Source organism: Myxine glutinosa, chromosome 7, assembly GCF_964187855.1.
Source record: "Myxine glutinosa chromosome 7, kmMyxGlut1.1, whole genome shotgun sequence".
Taxonomy (NCBI): domain Eukaryota; kingdom Metazoa; phylum Chordata; class Myxini; order Myxiniformes; family Myxinidae; genus Myxine; species Myxine glutinosa.
The window spans coordinates 126,558,537-126,573,336 of record NC_136267.1 but is presented as its reverse complement, the minus strand read 5'-3'; the positions used below and the strand labels follow the sequence as shown (position 1 = coordinate 126,573,336).

Below are 14,800 nucleotides of genomic sequence, written 5' to 3'. Positions count from 1 at the left end.
GACACATGTTCTATTTTAACATTGACACATGTTCTATTTTCACGATGACACACGTCCTATTTTCACGATGACACACGCCCTATTTTCACGTTGACACATGTTCTATTTTAACATTGACACATGTTCTATTTTCACGTTGACACATGTTCTATTTTCACGTTGACACATGTTCTATTTTCACGTTGACACATGTTCTATTTTAACATTGACACATGTTCTATTTTCACGATGACACACGTCCTATTTTCACGATGACACACGTCCTATTTTCACGTTGACACACGTCCTATTTTCACGTTGACACACGTTCTATTTTCACGTTGACACATGTTCTATTTTCACGTTGACACATGTTCTATTTTAACATTGACACATGTTCTATTTTCACGATGACACACGTCCTATTTTCACGATGACACACGTCCTATTTTCACGTTGACACACGTTCTATTTTCACGTTGACACATGTTCTATTTTCACGATGACACACGTCCTATTTTCACGATGACACACGTCCTATTTTCACGATGACACACGTCCTATTTTCACGTTGACACACGTCCTATTTTCACGATGACACACGTCCTATTTTCACGTTGACACACATCCTATTTTCACGTTGACACATGTTTTATTTTCACGTTGACACATGTTCTATTTTCACGATGACACACGTCCTATTTTCACGATGACACACGTCCTATTTTCACGATGACACACGTCCTATTTTCACGTTGACACATGTTCTATTTTCACGTTGACACATGTTCTATTTTCACGATGACACATGTTCTATTTTCACGTTGACACACGTTCTATTTTCACGTTGACACATGTTCTATTTTCACGATGACACACGTCCTATTTTCACGATGACACACGTCCTATTTTCACGTTCACACATGTTCTATTTTCACGTATTTTCATTATTCTCATAATCGTTTGCACACATATTTTCACATGTTTTGGAAATATTGCTTTTGAAATGTCAATTCTGGAAATCTAGCACGTATTGCTCTTGGTAATTTTGGTCTTAAAGAGGTGGATGTCATGTATGAAGCAGGAAATATTCACCGTTGTATCCCTACACCGTGACCGCATTGTATCCATACGCCCCAGCTCGGATGGCGCTGCAGGTAATCGGGCCTGTATAAACGTGTGCTGCAATCAATCGTAGTTTGTCGAGATACCTTACAGTACTTCACCTGTCTGTTGGACTTAAATCCAAACATGATGTTTTGGCTCACCGTGAGGGCTGTCCTGTTGACAACACTGGTCCTTTTTTCGGTTTCTAACTCGTCCACAGGCCCTATCATGATCCAGCGAATCAGGGTGAACAGTTCAGCCGGAACTTCGTCAATGCTGCTAGACACGTGTATAGAATTGGCGGGATTCTCTTTGGTGAAATCAGCAATGCATTTATGTATCACCAGTGCTACTTTGTAGATGGCCTTCGTGTTGGTCATGTCATCACCCTCACTTGTGATAGCAGAATGCACCAGGTCTTCCTCACATGCAGCTGGAGAGTAGAGGCCAGCTGGTTTCCTTCGGTTCTTTTGTAGAACAGACGAAACACTTGGTATCTCAGTGAGGATCCTGTCTTTCAGCCACTGTCTACTGAATGCAGGTGAATGGTTTTTCAAGCCACATGCACCGAGCATGTTGACATATGTGGTTTTGATGTCATCTATTGAGAGGTAAGCTTGGTTCTTAGTTTGCACATCAATGAGGTTGATCCGTTCAATCAGACAGGCCCTTTGTAGCATATTCTCTTTGTGTGCACCTCTACTGCTTCTGTCTCGCAAAACATGGAACACGTGTTTAGTCCAACACAGTTTGTGGTACCTAACATCAATTGCGTGTGCGTCACCCGGTGATATACATGTGCTCAATCTCGTGTTGAATGAGGCATCATGTGACATCTCTACAGCGTCTGAGATCTTTACCAGCGTTTTCTGTCCTGACTGTGTACAACTGCTGGTCATCATCCTTCTGGCAGAAGAAACACCGATCCTTGTTCAGTGGCACTGTACACGACCATGTGAACGGCAGTGAAGATGAAGTGGTAGATGGACCAGAATCATCTCTTTTGGTGCTTCCACTCTTCTGTCCACGTTTTTTTTGCAGTGTAGGATGTTGTTCATAATGCATGGGTTCTGCGTTCTCTGGCACGCTGTATCTGGTCCTTGCTAGTTGCATTGGAGTAGCAAGTCCGGTGCCATATAGCGTTCTCTATGGAGAGTTGTTCTTTCGTGCAGTCTTGCAGTCGATTTTGAACTTTTACATAGTTGCCATCAAACAAACTGGCTCTCTCTTCAACAGTTGCCAACAGATTTTGATAGGAGTCGATTCTGGGTTGTTGTACAAGTGAGCCTTTCTTCGCATCATCAGATTGGCACAGCACACACAGCTTCCAGTTCGTGGATTCCTGGGTTTGATGCGTCCCTTGACAAAGGCTAGGTATCTCACTCATGATATATACCTACTGGAATCTGCAAATACAGCAAATGAAACCACCACCTATAAACACAGCCACCACCATCACAGTATTGACACAGTTCACATATTGACACATGTCAGTATGTGTTGTACACATTAATCCCATAAAATGCAGCGGAAAATAGCTTGACAAAGGAACAGTTACTCCCCGCTTAGAACCCGATTTCACCCAAACGTTGGCCGGATCGCACCGCAGCTAGTCAATAGGGAAAAGACAAAGGCGACACGGATGTGAAGAAGAAGAAGGAATAAAACGAGAAGACGTACAGACGAGTAATGGGATTTATTATTTACACAAGCAAAAAGGAGCAATCAAGGTTTATTTACAACACATAAGACGCAGGTGACACAGTGCAAATACTAGCTTATCTACAGACTTAACGTATTCCCAGGACAGAACAAACAGAACAAACTCACATCCACAAGAAGGGTGGAAAGGCAGGAGGTGGATGGCTGGAGGGAGAGGGAGGTCCAAGGGGGTCCCGCAGCACAACCGGCGCGTTTAGCAGCCGTCGTTCAGGCCCCACGCTGCTGTTTTGGCTGCTGTGGACGTCGCGTGCTTTGCCAGGCCTCGTCGGACGCGTCTGGTCCAAACCCTCCACTCGTTCTTGGTCCACTCACTCTTTACCACTGACTCCTCACCGCAACCAATGCAACCAACTGACCACCACCACCGACTCCTCACCGCAACCAACACAACCAACTGACCACCGACTCCACTGCCTGACTCCTCACGACTCTCTTGGCGACCAACTCACTTGCTTCCTGCGTGCGCGCCTTTATAACGCCTCCGGCGATTAAGCCGCCGGCCTTTTGGACACGCCTATCGGGGTGCTCACCTCGGCCCCGGTTGGTCGCGCGACCCTCTGGCTCCACCCTTGATGACGACGGGCGGGCACGCCCCTCTTCCCCTCTATGACGAGGTGGAGACACGCCTTTCTTCCCCGACTCGAGCACATGGTCAATGGTGGTTTTGGAGGGGATGTAATATGGGCAATCGAGGCTCGGCAATGACGGAAGGGGATGTAAAAGGAAATGGAGATTTTGGGGATGGGAAGGAAAGGGGATCTATTCTCTTTCACTGGTGCAATGGAGTACTTCAATTAATGGGAGACACAGCCTTACTCTAAAACACAGAATAAGAGATAACTATCAACAGGGGTATTCTATTATTTGGCTGACGTGTATGCTTGTGGACTAATTATGGGATGCCCTTTCACCTTTACACAGCTCCGGAGGTAGGGGGGCGCAGAATAAACAATAATAATAATAATACAGCACACAATCAAAAAATATACAGTCCTCATCTCCGCAACACTGCACCCTCCTCCTCTTAGGCACGTCCCGGGCCTACAACTTTTATTTTTAGTGTGACACGTAGGTGTAGTTCCCTCTACTTTTAACCTGACCCTGAGTGCGACAGTTTTTTTTTAAAACATAAATAAATGTGTCCCGCTGCTCCATTGCACCCTGCCTAACAGACTTACGCCCACAGTTAACCGAATTGCGGAATGGTCTTCAAACTATACACTGACGGTGGGAAGCATTATTTACAATGACGCTATTTTTATTTACAAAACTAACCCAGGACCTGTAATTGTTCTTTCTGGGGGGGGGGGGGGGGGGGTAGGAGACAGTCTGCTCTGCATCGACGCACCATGAAAGCACCCAAAAACGCACCAATACAAGCACCCTCAAGCACCAATCGGTGCAGTCACCATAGTTCATCAGTGTTCAATCAAAATAAAATCAACAACCCCTAACCCTGCAGGTGATCTCTTGCTCTTCGGCTCCCTCTGCTGGTTATTATTATTTCTTCCAGTTGTCTTTTCCTTCATTTTCTTACTGGCGGCCTATTTGAACTGAAAAATGCACCCAATGTGTCCTTTTTATTTGATTTTATTTATAGCCCACAGGGCCGACTAGTGTGGTTCACCTGTGGGGCATCGGTGCCCTGTGGCCAAGGTCCGCCAGCAAGATTTCGGGCCCTCATGGCCGGTTCCAGCAGAGGGGCCATGCCCCAACCCATGGGGTCCATAAGTGGTGCTCGGCCACAGACATGTGGTCCATAATGTGGTGCATCGATGCAGACAGCTGGTTCTGGGAATTTCGGGCGCACAATGGCCGACCCACGCACGCTCCCCTCGGCACCCAGTGGCGCACAGGTCATGTGGGAGACAAAAGGGGAAAGACAATTGAGCGAGGGGTAAGGTCACAAGGGTACACATCAATAAGGCAATGCAAGGCGAAATGCGTATGGAGGGCGAAGTGAGAAAGCTCGTCCCTACCGTACGTCACCCCCCTGTCACCTACCCTACCCTTGCCCTTACCCCATATGTACAAAAATCTACACATTTACAAATTCGTCACTACTGTCACTTCTTCCCCATATTTCCCCTATACCAAATTCGTCTCCACAATCCCTCTACTTCAAAATTTGCCATCACCAAATTCATCATCAATCCTCATAAGGAGGAAGAGATGGAACATCAAAGCACAATGTCACACCCACGTCATGATGCGTCTCACAATCCAAACATTTGCATCATAAAAATAACAAAACATGGCATGGTGCGGAGTACCTGTCACCTCAGGTGAGTGGATGCAGATGGTGCGAGGAGATCCTTCTTCCTAACTATCCTCTAAATGACTTTAACACACTTTACACTACCCGGGGTCTCTCCCTGCCAATCCATTGGCCAACTTACACTATGGGTTCTAAAAACCAATTCCCATTGACCAAACTGTGGTGCTTCTCAATTTGGGGTCTCACGCCCCCGATTCATCTCCCGGTGCCCTCGCACAATTTCTGGGCTGCGACGTGTAGCTCTCCCAGCAGGTCTACCCACCTGCACACCTCCACCACTGCAGTTGCCACCCGAGCTTACCTAGCTCCTCACCCTAACCTAACTAACTGGGGAAGGCCCTCTCCTGGCTCTGTCACCCCTTGGTGCCCTCTGGCACTGGGCTACCCGGGTCCGTCCTCCGGATCCTCGGGCCCCATCCACAACAACTACTACCGGCTCCCAGAGCCCACCTGCGGCCTCACCTGGCCGACATCCTCACAGTGGTGGAGCGCCCAACCAACTACACACACTAACAGGCTACACGCCCAGCCATTTCCACAACACTAATGCACCCATCCACAGACCATTCTTTCACTCGCACCACAGATGCCAATATCCAACCACAATTTACCTGTACCCTCTACCTAACACTTACACTACCCGCCCCGGGTATCCGTGATGGGGGTCCACTCTTCCCCCATTCACACCTTCGCACCATCCACTCCACTCCACAATTTCCACCATACTCACTCCACGACCATCCATTCCAATACTCCATACCATTTATTCCATACAACCATTTATTTCACACAACCATTCTCCATTCACCTGTTGTTGCACACCTGTGCAATCACACCTGGTGCCACCTGCACCCTCCTCCTCTTCCTGGACCATTTGGTCAACACAACACACCTCACCATTACTCACTCATACACTGCTCCACACACCTGTTCAGTTGCACACCTGTGCAATCACACCTGTTCAATCCTCAAACACACGGCATCATCTCAGCTAACTACTCCCCTCTGAAACTTGCGCTTCCCAGTCGTCCCTTTAAACTATTGCGCTCCCACGTCATTATCATCCACACTAAACTACCTGCGTCCCCACTACAGGTATCAGTCACTAACTAAACTTAACGTTACCTAATGTCATCTTCGCTAGATCCCTACACACGATATAACCTAACCCACCCGGGCTAGTTTTCACTGCCATCAACCCCATAAGCTATAGCGCATTTGCCCCACCTTACTGTGAGGGATGGTGGATTCGCCATCCCTCCACATCGGGGAGGTCCCACTATCAATTTTGCACATCCAAATTCCACAAATCAAAAATTTTCCATTTACTGCCAATTCTACCCACTATTATAAATTTCGTATCAAATCACTACTATCATCATCACAGTCCACTATATCCTAGCCTCGGTGCGTCGTGACATCATTAAACTCGGTTCGTAAAGCCGAGCAATGAATTCGGGTGGTTTGGTCGCCTGCAGGTTGAATCCGTCCGGCTTTCGGTTCAAGGGAGGTGGTTTGGTTGGACCGAGGCTCCACGCACCATCTCGGCGCGGCACCTTGCGGTCCCGGGCCCGATGGCTCAATCTCCCCCGGTCGGAACCCCATCCCCATGAGGGGGCACCGTTCCGCCTCCTCCCACTCGCCCTTGAACCGGACTGGTTGCCTCGCCCGACAAAGCCCGGACTCGACCGTGCGGGGCGGGGCCAAGCCCGAATCGGCAACGACGCTTCGAAGAGAAGCGACGCAGCATCGACCCGCGCCGGGCCTCGCACCCAACAAAGCACCCCTCGCACCGAGTGCTCGCATCGGCTATCCGTCGCCCTAACCGCTAACCCGGTTACCGTCGATGCTTCACTTGCATGCTTACAAGCATACGCTACCCCTTTCACCCTCACAAAACCTGGCGTTCCAACGCCGTCCGTACATTCCACCAACGCTCTCCCTGTTACACACCACACTTCTCGCGCACACTCTTGCGCACACTTTGGTCCACACCTCTCCTCCGTTACGTCCTCCGTAACACTCACCATGGGCGTGCACTCTTGCATCCACCCACTAACGCGCTCGGATGGGCTCTCCCACACTCGCGCCATGACCAATTCAGGTGTGCTTTCTCGCACACGTTCCACCACCACCTTACTCTCCGTGTCACACTTCGTACACCCCGACGTGCATTCTCGCTCGCACTCGGTTTCACACTCGCGCTCCGATGTGCCCTCTCGCACCTGCGCCATCACCAACTCACTATTCGTGTCACACTCCGTACACCCCGACGTGCATTCTCGCTCGCACTCGGTTTCACTCCCACACTTTATAACACACCCACTCGCCGACGCACACTTTTTCCTCCCACGCGTGCCATTTCCACTCACACGGGACCCTTCACCAACGCCCGGATGCTTCCTCGATCCCAAGCGCGCGAAAATTCTTTTGTCGCTAAACATCCTCTTACAAAATCTCCCCGCACAATACACAACAGCACGTCTCACCTTCGGGGTTCTTCTTCCTCCCTGCACCAAAACCTGCAAACTTCCATTCGGGTTAAGCACAGCATCGTGATGTGAGCAGGGACTTTGCACATATTCCATTTCTCCCTGCAATTCCCGGGCTACCTCCGTCATCTCTTCAATTTCAATGCCCACTTCCGCTTTTTCTTTACTCACCTCGACGACCGTTGGCTTTAATAAAATTCCCTCTACCTCATCGGTCGCCGGCTTTTTCAAACCCCGTGTCGCGCTTTCTACCCCCGTCATTGTACCCGCGCTTTCCTCCGCTTCGCTCAACCAGCGCTTTTCGACCCGCGTTACCTCATCGTGCACCCCTGGGACCCTTTCGCCCAACTTGCGGTCTCTGTCCCTCTGCTCCCTTGCCTCTCTATCGGCCCTCATTCCGTTCGTTGTTGCTTCAATTTTGTTTAACAATCGCTCACTGTTAGCCCTCCTTTCGTCCCTCATTGCCCCCATTTGCTCACTCTGAGCTTCTATACTGTTTTTCAAACCTCCAATTTGGTCTCCCATTTGTCCCATAAGGGCCCTCATTTGCAGGAAAAAAATGTTCGAATCCACCAGCGGCGCTGCTACGGTCGCGGGCGTCGTGGCCATGTGCGAGGCGCCATTTTGCGCGCCCGTAACCTCGTGCGCGAGGGCGCCATTATGTGCGCCTGATACCCCCTCAACCGCCTCCTCATTGCTCCCCTCCATTTGATCCTGGGTTATTCCTAACCCCTCTTCTAGCTCACCCACCGGCATTCGATCGCCTTGACCAGCCATGGCGCGATTTCAAAATTCGGGTTTTATAAAACAAAACAAATTTCGGCCGCTCCAAATTTTGACCAAATTTTTTCTAGATGTTTTAAAAATTTGGTTCGGGCCCCGAATCTCACTCCCAGACACCAATTGTTGCAGATATAACACAATTGGTGTTCCAAAATTTGGGCCTAACAAATTTAGTCCCAGGTCCGAATCCAACTCCTGACAACCAATTGTTGCAGACGCGGTTTTAGATGTTATTTTACCGAGCGGTTTGGTATTACCGCGTCCGAACAGTTACTCCCCGCTTAGAACCCGATTTCACCCAAACGTTGGCCGGATCGCACCGCAGCTAGTCAATAGGGAAAAGACAAAGGCGACACGGATGTGAAGAAGAAGAAGGAATAAAACGAGAAGACGTACAGACGAGTAATGGGATTTATTATTTACACAAGCAAAAAGGAGCAATCAAGGTTTATTTACAACACATAAGACGCAGGTGACACAGTGCAAATACTAGCTTATCTACAGACTTAACTTATTCCCAGGACAGAACAAACAGAACAAACTCACGTCCACAAGAAGGGTGGAAAGGCAGGAGGTGGATGGCTGGAGGGAGAGGGAGGTCCAAGGGGGTCCCGCAGCACAACCGGCGTGTTTAGCAGCCGCCGTTCAGGCCCCACGCTGCTGTTTTGGCTGCTGTGGACGTCGCGTGCTTTGCCAGGCCTCGTCGGACGCGTCTGGTCCAAACCCTCCACTCGTTCTTGGTCCACTCACTCTTTACCACCGACTCCTCACCGCAACCAACTGACCACCACCACCGACTCCTCACCGCAACCAACACAACCAACTGACCACCGACTCCACTGCCTGACTCCTCACGACTCTCTTGGCGACCAACTCACTTGCTTCCTGCGTGCGCGCCTTTATAACGCCTCCGGTGATTAAGCCGCCGGCCTTTTGGACACGCCTATCGGGGTGCTCACCTCGGCCCCGGTTGGTCGCGCGACCCTCTGGCTCCGCCCTTGATGACGACGGGCGGGCACGCCCCTCTTCCCCTCTATGACGAGGTGGAGACACGCCTTTCTTCCCCGACTCGAGCACATGGTCAATGGTGGTTTTGGAGGGGATGTAATATGGGCAATCGAGGCTCGGCAATGACGGAAGGGGATGTAAAAGGAAATGGAGATTTTGGGGATGGGAAGGAAAGGGGATCTATTCTCTTTCACTGGTGCAATGGAGTACTTCAATTAATGGGAGACACAGCCTTACTCTAAAACACAGAATAAGAGATAACTATCAACAGGGGTATTCTATTATTTGGCTGACGTGTATGCTTGTGGACTAATTATGGGATGCCCTTTCACCTTTACACAGCTCCGGAGGTAGGGGGGCGCAGAATAAACAATAATAATAATAATAATACAGCACACAATCAAAAAATATACAGTCCTCATCTCCGCAACAGTATGTTTAGCCGTTCAAATGAAGACCCTGGGTGGTTTAGAAGCTGAAAGATTGAGAAAATTGCCTTTGCGGGAGGTCATTTTTCAAAATCCAAGATGGCCGCCATATATACTTCCGAGAAAATGGAAACATTGTTTTTTTTGTTGGTTCGGCTCTGTCGCTTCCAAAAATATATAGGTTTGAAAATCTCCAAAAAAAACTGAACGACTGCCAAACTCTGAACATAGTGAACCGGACTAGAATAGCGAGGTCCCACGGTATATACTTATATATTTATTTTGTCGCGTCCTCGGGGTTAACACCCCAAGAGGACGAATGACCAAAACGAGCTTTAACTCCAAGGGGTTCTTCAAACTTGGCGGGATTATCTTTTCACTTGCGCGGGAAGGTTCGAAGTCTTGCCTGATCGGACAGCCGACACTGGGTTAATCCGAATCCACAAACAAAGAGACAAAAGAAGACAATAAATTGAAATTCAACAACTAATTATTCAATGAAAATAATGCAAGCACAATAAAAAAAGTTGAGGTAAAAACTAATAGTAATATGCTAAGGTGAGGGACCCTCCATACGGACTCAATTACAGATACAGGGAGAAATAAAATGATTTGGTAAGCGTTCGGCACTCAGCTTTGCGTCCGCAAATGGCTGGTAAGGCTTGCTGGTCGTTTGTCGCCTCCAAACCACCGCACGGGAAGTGCACAAAATGGCGTGGAGTCACGCTCCTCGACGTCCCAACGTGAGGTGCTTCTCGCGATGCCGACTACCCCGAACCTCTCTTGTTCAGTCTCTTTCCACAAGCGCACAAGCCAAAGATGCGCCACTGCCCGCGACCATGCCCGAACAAAGAGAAAATGTGACTGCCTCCAACAAATGCCAGGACCACACGAAGGAATTCGACCGCCTCCAACAACCGCCAGCACAAACACACACACAGAAAGAGAAAGAGAAAGAGAAAGAGAAAGAGAGAAAGAGAAGAGAAGAGAAGAGAAGAGAAGAGAAGAGAAGAGAAGAAAAGAAAAGAAAAGAAGCAAAAGGCACGCAGCCATCCTCGTTGAGAGCCAGCACAAAAATAGACGAAAGATCAAAATGGAGAGACAGCTCCTTTTTCCTTCAGCTCTCAAATGTTTGACTGCTGATGTCACACTCTGTCCAATCACTGAGCACTATTTCATCATCCATCATGCCTCCACCAATCACGAAGGTCGGGGCGTGGCCTTTTCATTACGAGTCTTCGGGGGGAGGAGTCTAATCTCTGTTTGGGAATGTTAAAATGACGTCATTCCCTTGCCGATCGGCAAATGCTGTTTCTGTCGTACCTGGTGGCATGGTGAGCGAATGAGCCCATTACATCGCTGTCGTGGTTTTACTGATCCCTCAATTTCCTGGCGGGTCGAATGTAATAAAACCGAAAGGAAGACCACAGGAGGCAAATTACACACTGGGGAATTAATCTTTAAGCCCTATAATTCAAACGTAACAATATATATTCAAGGTAACCCCTTTGCTGTTTCAAACTCTACCAGAGTTCCTCTGCAGCTGCAAAACATTCACAAGTAGTACATACATGAGAATCACAATGCTAGACTGCCGGACCAGCCGCCGGACTTGTTTCATCGCCTTGTGGCGAGTATACAGCGACATTGTATAGAGAAACGTGCACCACCGGCCAAGACACCCAAGCATGTACCAATGTACCATACCCAATGGCGATAGCAGTTAACATGTATATGAAAACAAGACCCAATAACATCTCTCACCTGTAATTGGAGGGAATAACCAATCGGCTCTCACATAATTAATTACCTCAGGTGGCTCGGCCTATAAATAAATGGACTCCTCCTATGGTCTTCTCGCAAAGCTACGAGAAGCAATCGTGAAAAGCTACACAAGGTAAGCCCTTTTTGCTATTTCAAACTCTACTGCGTTCCCCTACAGCTGCAAAACACGTGAGAGACATGATGAGAGACCCCAGGCTAGACAGCTTGAGGCGAGTGTGTGTACCTCTGGGACGAGCTGACGAATCTCGATATTCCACAACGCCTTTTGACATTTTCAATTATTTAACTGAAATGTGTGAGTATCAAGACTACCACCGATAGTGTTGTAATATTTTGCAGGAATGGCAGTATGGTACAGGCTATTACCATCATTATTAGCAGTATTATTATTATTATTATTATCTGGTGCTTTCATGTCTTACAGAGGAACCCATCAATGACATGGTACAGGTGTGTACATACAAAGATGAAAATGACTGTGTGATGCGATTTACTTACAAGGAAGATGCGTTTGGATCTGCCACTATGGCTGCACTCAAAAAGCCAGGTAAAGCAATCACATCACTTTTGGAAGTGGTACCCATCCTTGTACATAATGACCTTATTGAGAAGCATCTTCTCTGCCGTCAAATCATTGTGTTTAAAATGAAAAGTGAGAAATTTTGCATTCATCGAGTGGTAATAGCCTCGACTGCCTCTTCAGAATGCCCCGAGGGACCGGACATCCTCGCAGTTGTCCTCAGCGTAGTGGGTGGAATCCTCCTCGTGGGCTTAGGGCTGCTCCTCGTGTGGAAGATACTCGTGTGCACGCATGACCGACGCGAGTATGCCCGCTTCACCGAAGAGTGTTCTCGTCCGCACTGGGAATCGGTGTGTATGCTCACTCGGGCATTTTCTTCACTTGAAAATATCATTCCTTATTTTTTGACCTTGTGGGTTTTTTTCCCAGTTTGGCAAACATCACATCATTATTTTATTATTTTTCATATGCAGGGCATGAATCCACTCTACAAACAGACTGTGTCAACATTTAAGAACGTAACCTACAAGTCAGGGAGTACAGAGTAACCCTCAAGGACTGGCGATGATATCAGAGCACAGATGTCCAAGGTTGCCAAAAACGTTTGAAAGCCACTGAGAGATCTATATCTAAATATTTTTTGGTGAGATATTTTTGGACCAGTTTGTATATTAGATATTTTGTAAGTTTGCCAACTCGTGTGTACCATTAAATGGAATGTTTCATCCTGAAAGAGGTATGAACTTGTGTTTTTACATGTGTTGTCATTGTTGCTCCATTATCCCTCCTGAGAGTGTCAAAGTAACTGTGACTGTTTTTATAGCTGAGAATTTACCCCTGCACAGGTCACTCCTGACTCCATGGCAAGGTGCTACTGAAATAGCCCTCGACCACAGGTGGAATATCGAATTTGACCAGGAAATTGACACACAATTGCCTAATTTTAGGAAAAGTACCCTGGGATTTTTTTTTTACCTCCACAAGGTAATGTGAGCAGATAAGTCTGCCAGGTTAACATGCACTGCAAAGGACGGCTTACTTGTTGATTCAAAACAATGTCGTTACACCAAAGAAACGAAACTCCCCTCCTCAAATTTGACTGCCCCATCACCCTCCCTCTCCCCTCCATCTGGGGACTCCCCTCTCTCACCCGACTTGGGTTCACCATCTCCTTCCCCTCTTGCCTACCCACGAGCAACTAGTCTGGACCAGCACTACATGACCAAAAATCTCACTAATGCTCTTGTTGCTGAATGTAAGCAAATCCCCACAGCAATTTTCCAACATCTCGTGGAAAGCCTTCCCAGAAGAGTGGAGGCTGTTATAGCAGAAATGGGGGGCGGGGGGGGGGGGGTACCAACTCCATGTTAATGCCCATGATTTTGGAATGAGATGTGTGATGTTCAGGTGTCCACATACTTTTTTGGTCATGTAGTGTATGTAGTATGTACTTGATAAGAATATTGATTGTCTTATTCATTTTCCTTGCATACACACAACAGTATAATGTATACATATTCATACATTGAATAAAACCACACACACACACACACACACACACACACACACACTTTATGACAATTGTCAATTAAATCCACTATATCTGGGTGTTTTTGTAATCTTTTCTAGAATTTATTACAATGTAACATAGCAGTTGTTTATTATTGATGTTCTCGAAAACAATACAAGGAGAAATTGTAACAGCACTTCTGAAAATGTTGCAATTTTCCACATTGCCACAAAAAAAAAAATACAACTTTTTAATCCACGAGAGAGAAGATAACTTTATGGTTAAATATGAATCATCAATAATGTTTTAAATCAGGCAAGTGTACGAATCATATTACAGGAAACACACATAAGTATTAAGTATTGACAAGAGTTTAAGAAAGAGTAACCTGACTGTTTTAAGGTTTGCTCCTCTTGGCTCTGATTATAGTCTAAAAGGATTACTGAAAATGCTTGTGTCTTCTTTTGAAAGGACTAGGGCATGCCCGTACTATATATAAGCTAGGACGTGCCCGTACGTGGGTGCCCGTTCCTTGCCAAAAAAAAAAAAAAAAAAAAATTTGTGTAGGGGTGTGTGTGTGTAAACATCCTAGGGCGTGCCCGTACGTGGGTGCAAAAAAACATGCGTGCAAACAACAACAAAAAAAAACTTTGAAACCACGTGGCAGTAACGACCACAGAACCCCCCCCCCTCTATTTACATGAATGGTTTGGTCCATTCGCAACGACCACAGAACCCCCCCCTCTATTTACATGAAATGGTTTGGTCCAAAGCGAACGGCTTGCGGTGTTTGGTAAAGAAATCGCCATAGCTCGGTAACTACTTGTCCGATTAATTTCAAACCTTGAAAAGGCACATCCTCGGGTCCCCAGCAATATACCTGGCAAGTTTCAAGTATATCGGACCGGTAGTTGTCGAGAAACAGCGGTCACAGACAAACATACACACATACACACATACACACATACAAACACACATACACACATACACACAGAGATTAATGGAATTATAGATAGATATAGGAGTCAATCAAATACATTGAAAGATATTATTTCACCTCATTAGAGAAAAAGGGAGGTTTTGAGGTATTGGTTTAGCAGCGAGTCTGGACTACAATTTTAAGATGAGGATTAGAATAAATATGGCCTCGGTATGATAGAGTTGTCTGCATTTGAAACTAGAGAGTTC

General features: G+C 47.1%; 1 protein-coding gene across 1 annotated transcript in view; it reads left to right on the top strand.

The window, feature by feature from the left end:
• The window catches only part of LOC137431638 (integrin beta-3), a 97,418-nt gene extending 84,583 nt beyond the window's left edge, over positions 1 to 12,835 (top strand). The window contains exons 13-15 of the mRNA XM_068123182.2: positions 12,007 to 12,129; positions 12,286 to 12,452; positions 12,576 to 12,835. Of these exons, the coding sequence (XP_067979283.2) occupies positions 12,007 to 12,129; positions 12,286 to 12,452; positions 12,576 to 12,650 (365 nt within the window). The 3' untranslated portion in view covers positions 12,651 to 12,835. The remainder of the gene's footprint in view (positions 1 to 12,006; positions 12,130 to 12,285; positions 12,453 to 12,575) is intronic.
• Positions 12,836 to 14,800: the final 1,965 nt, after the last annotated feature.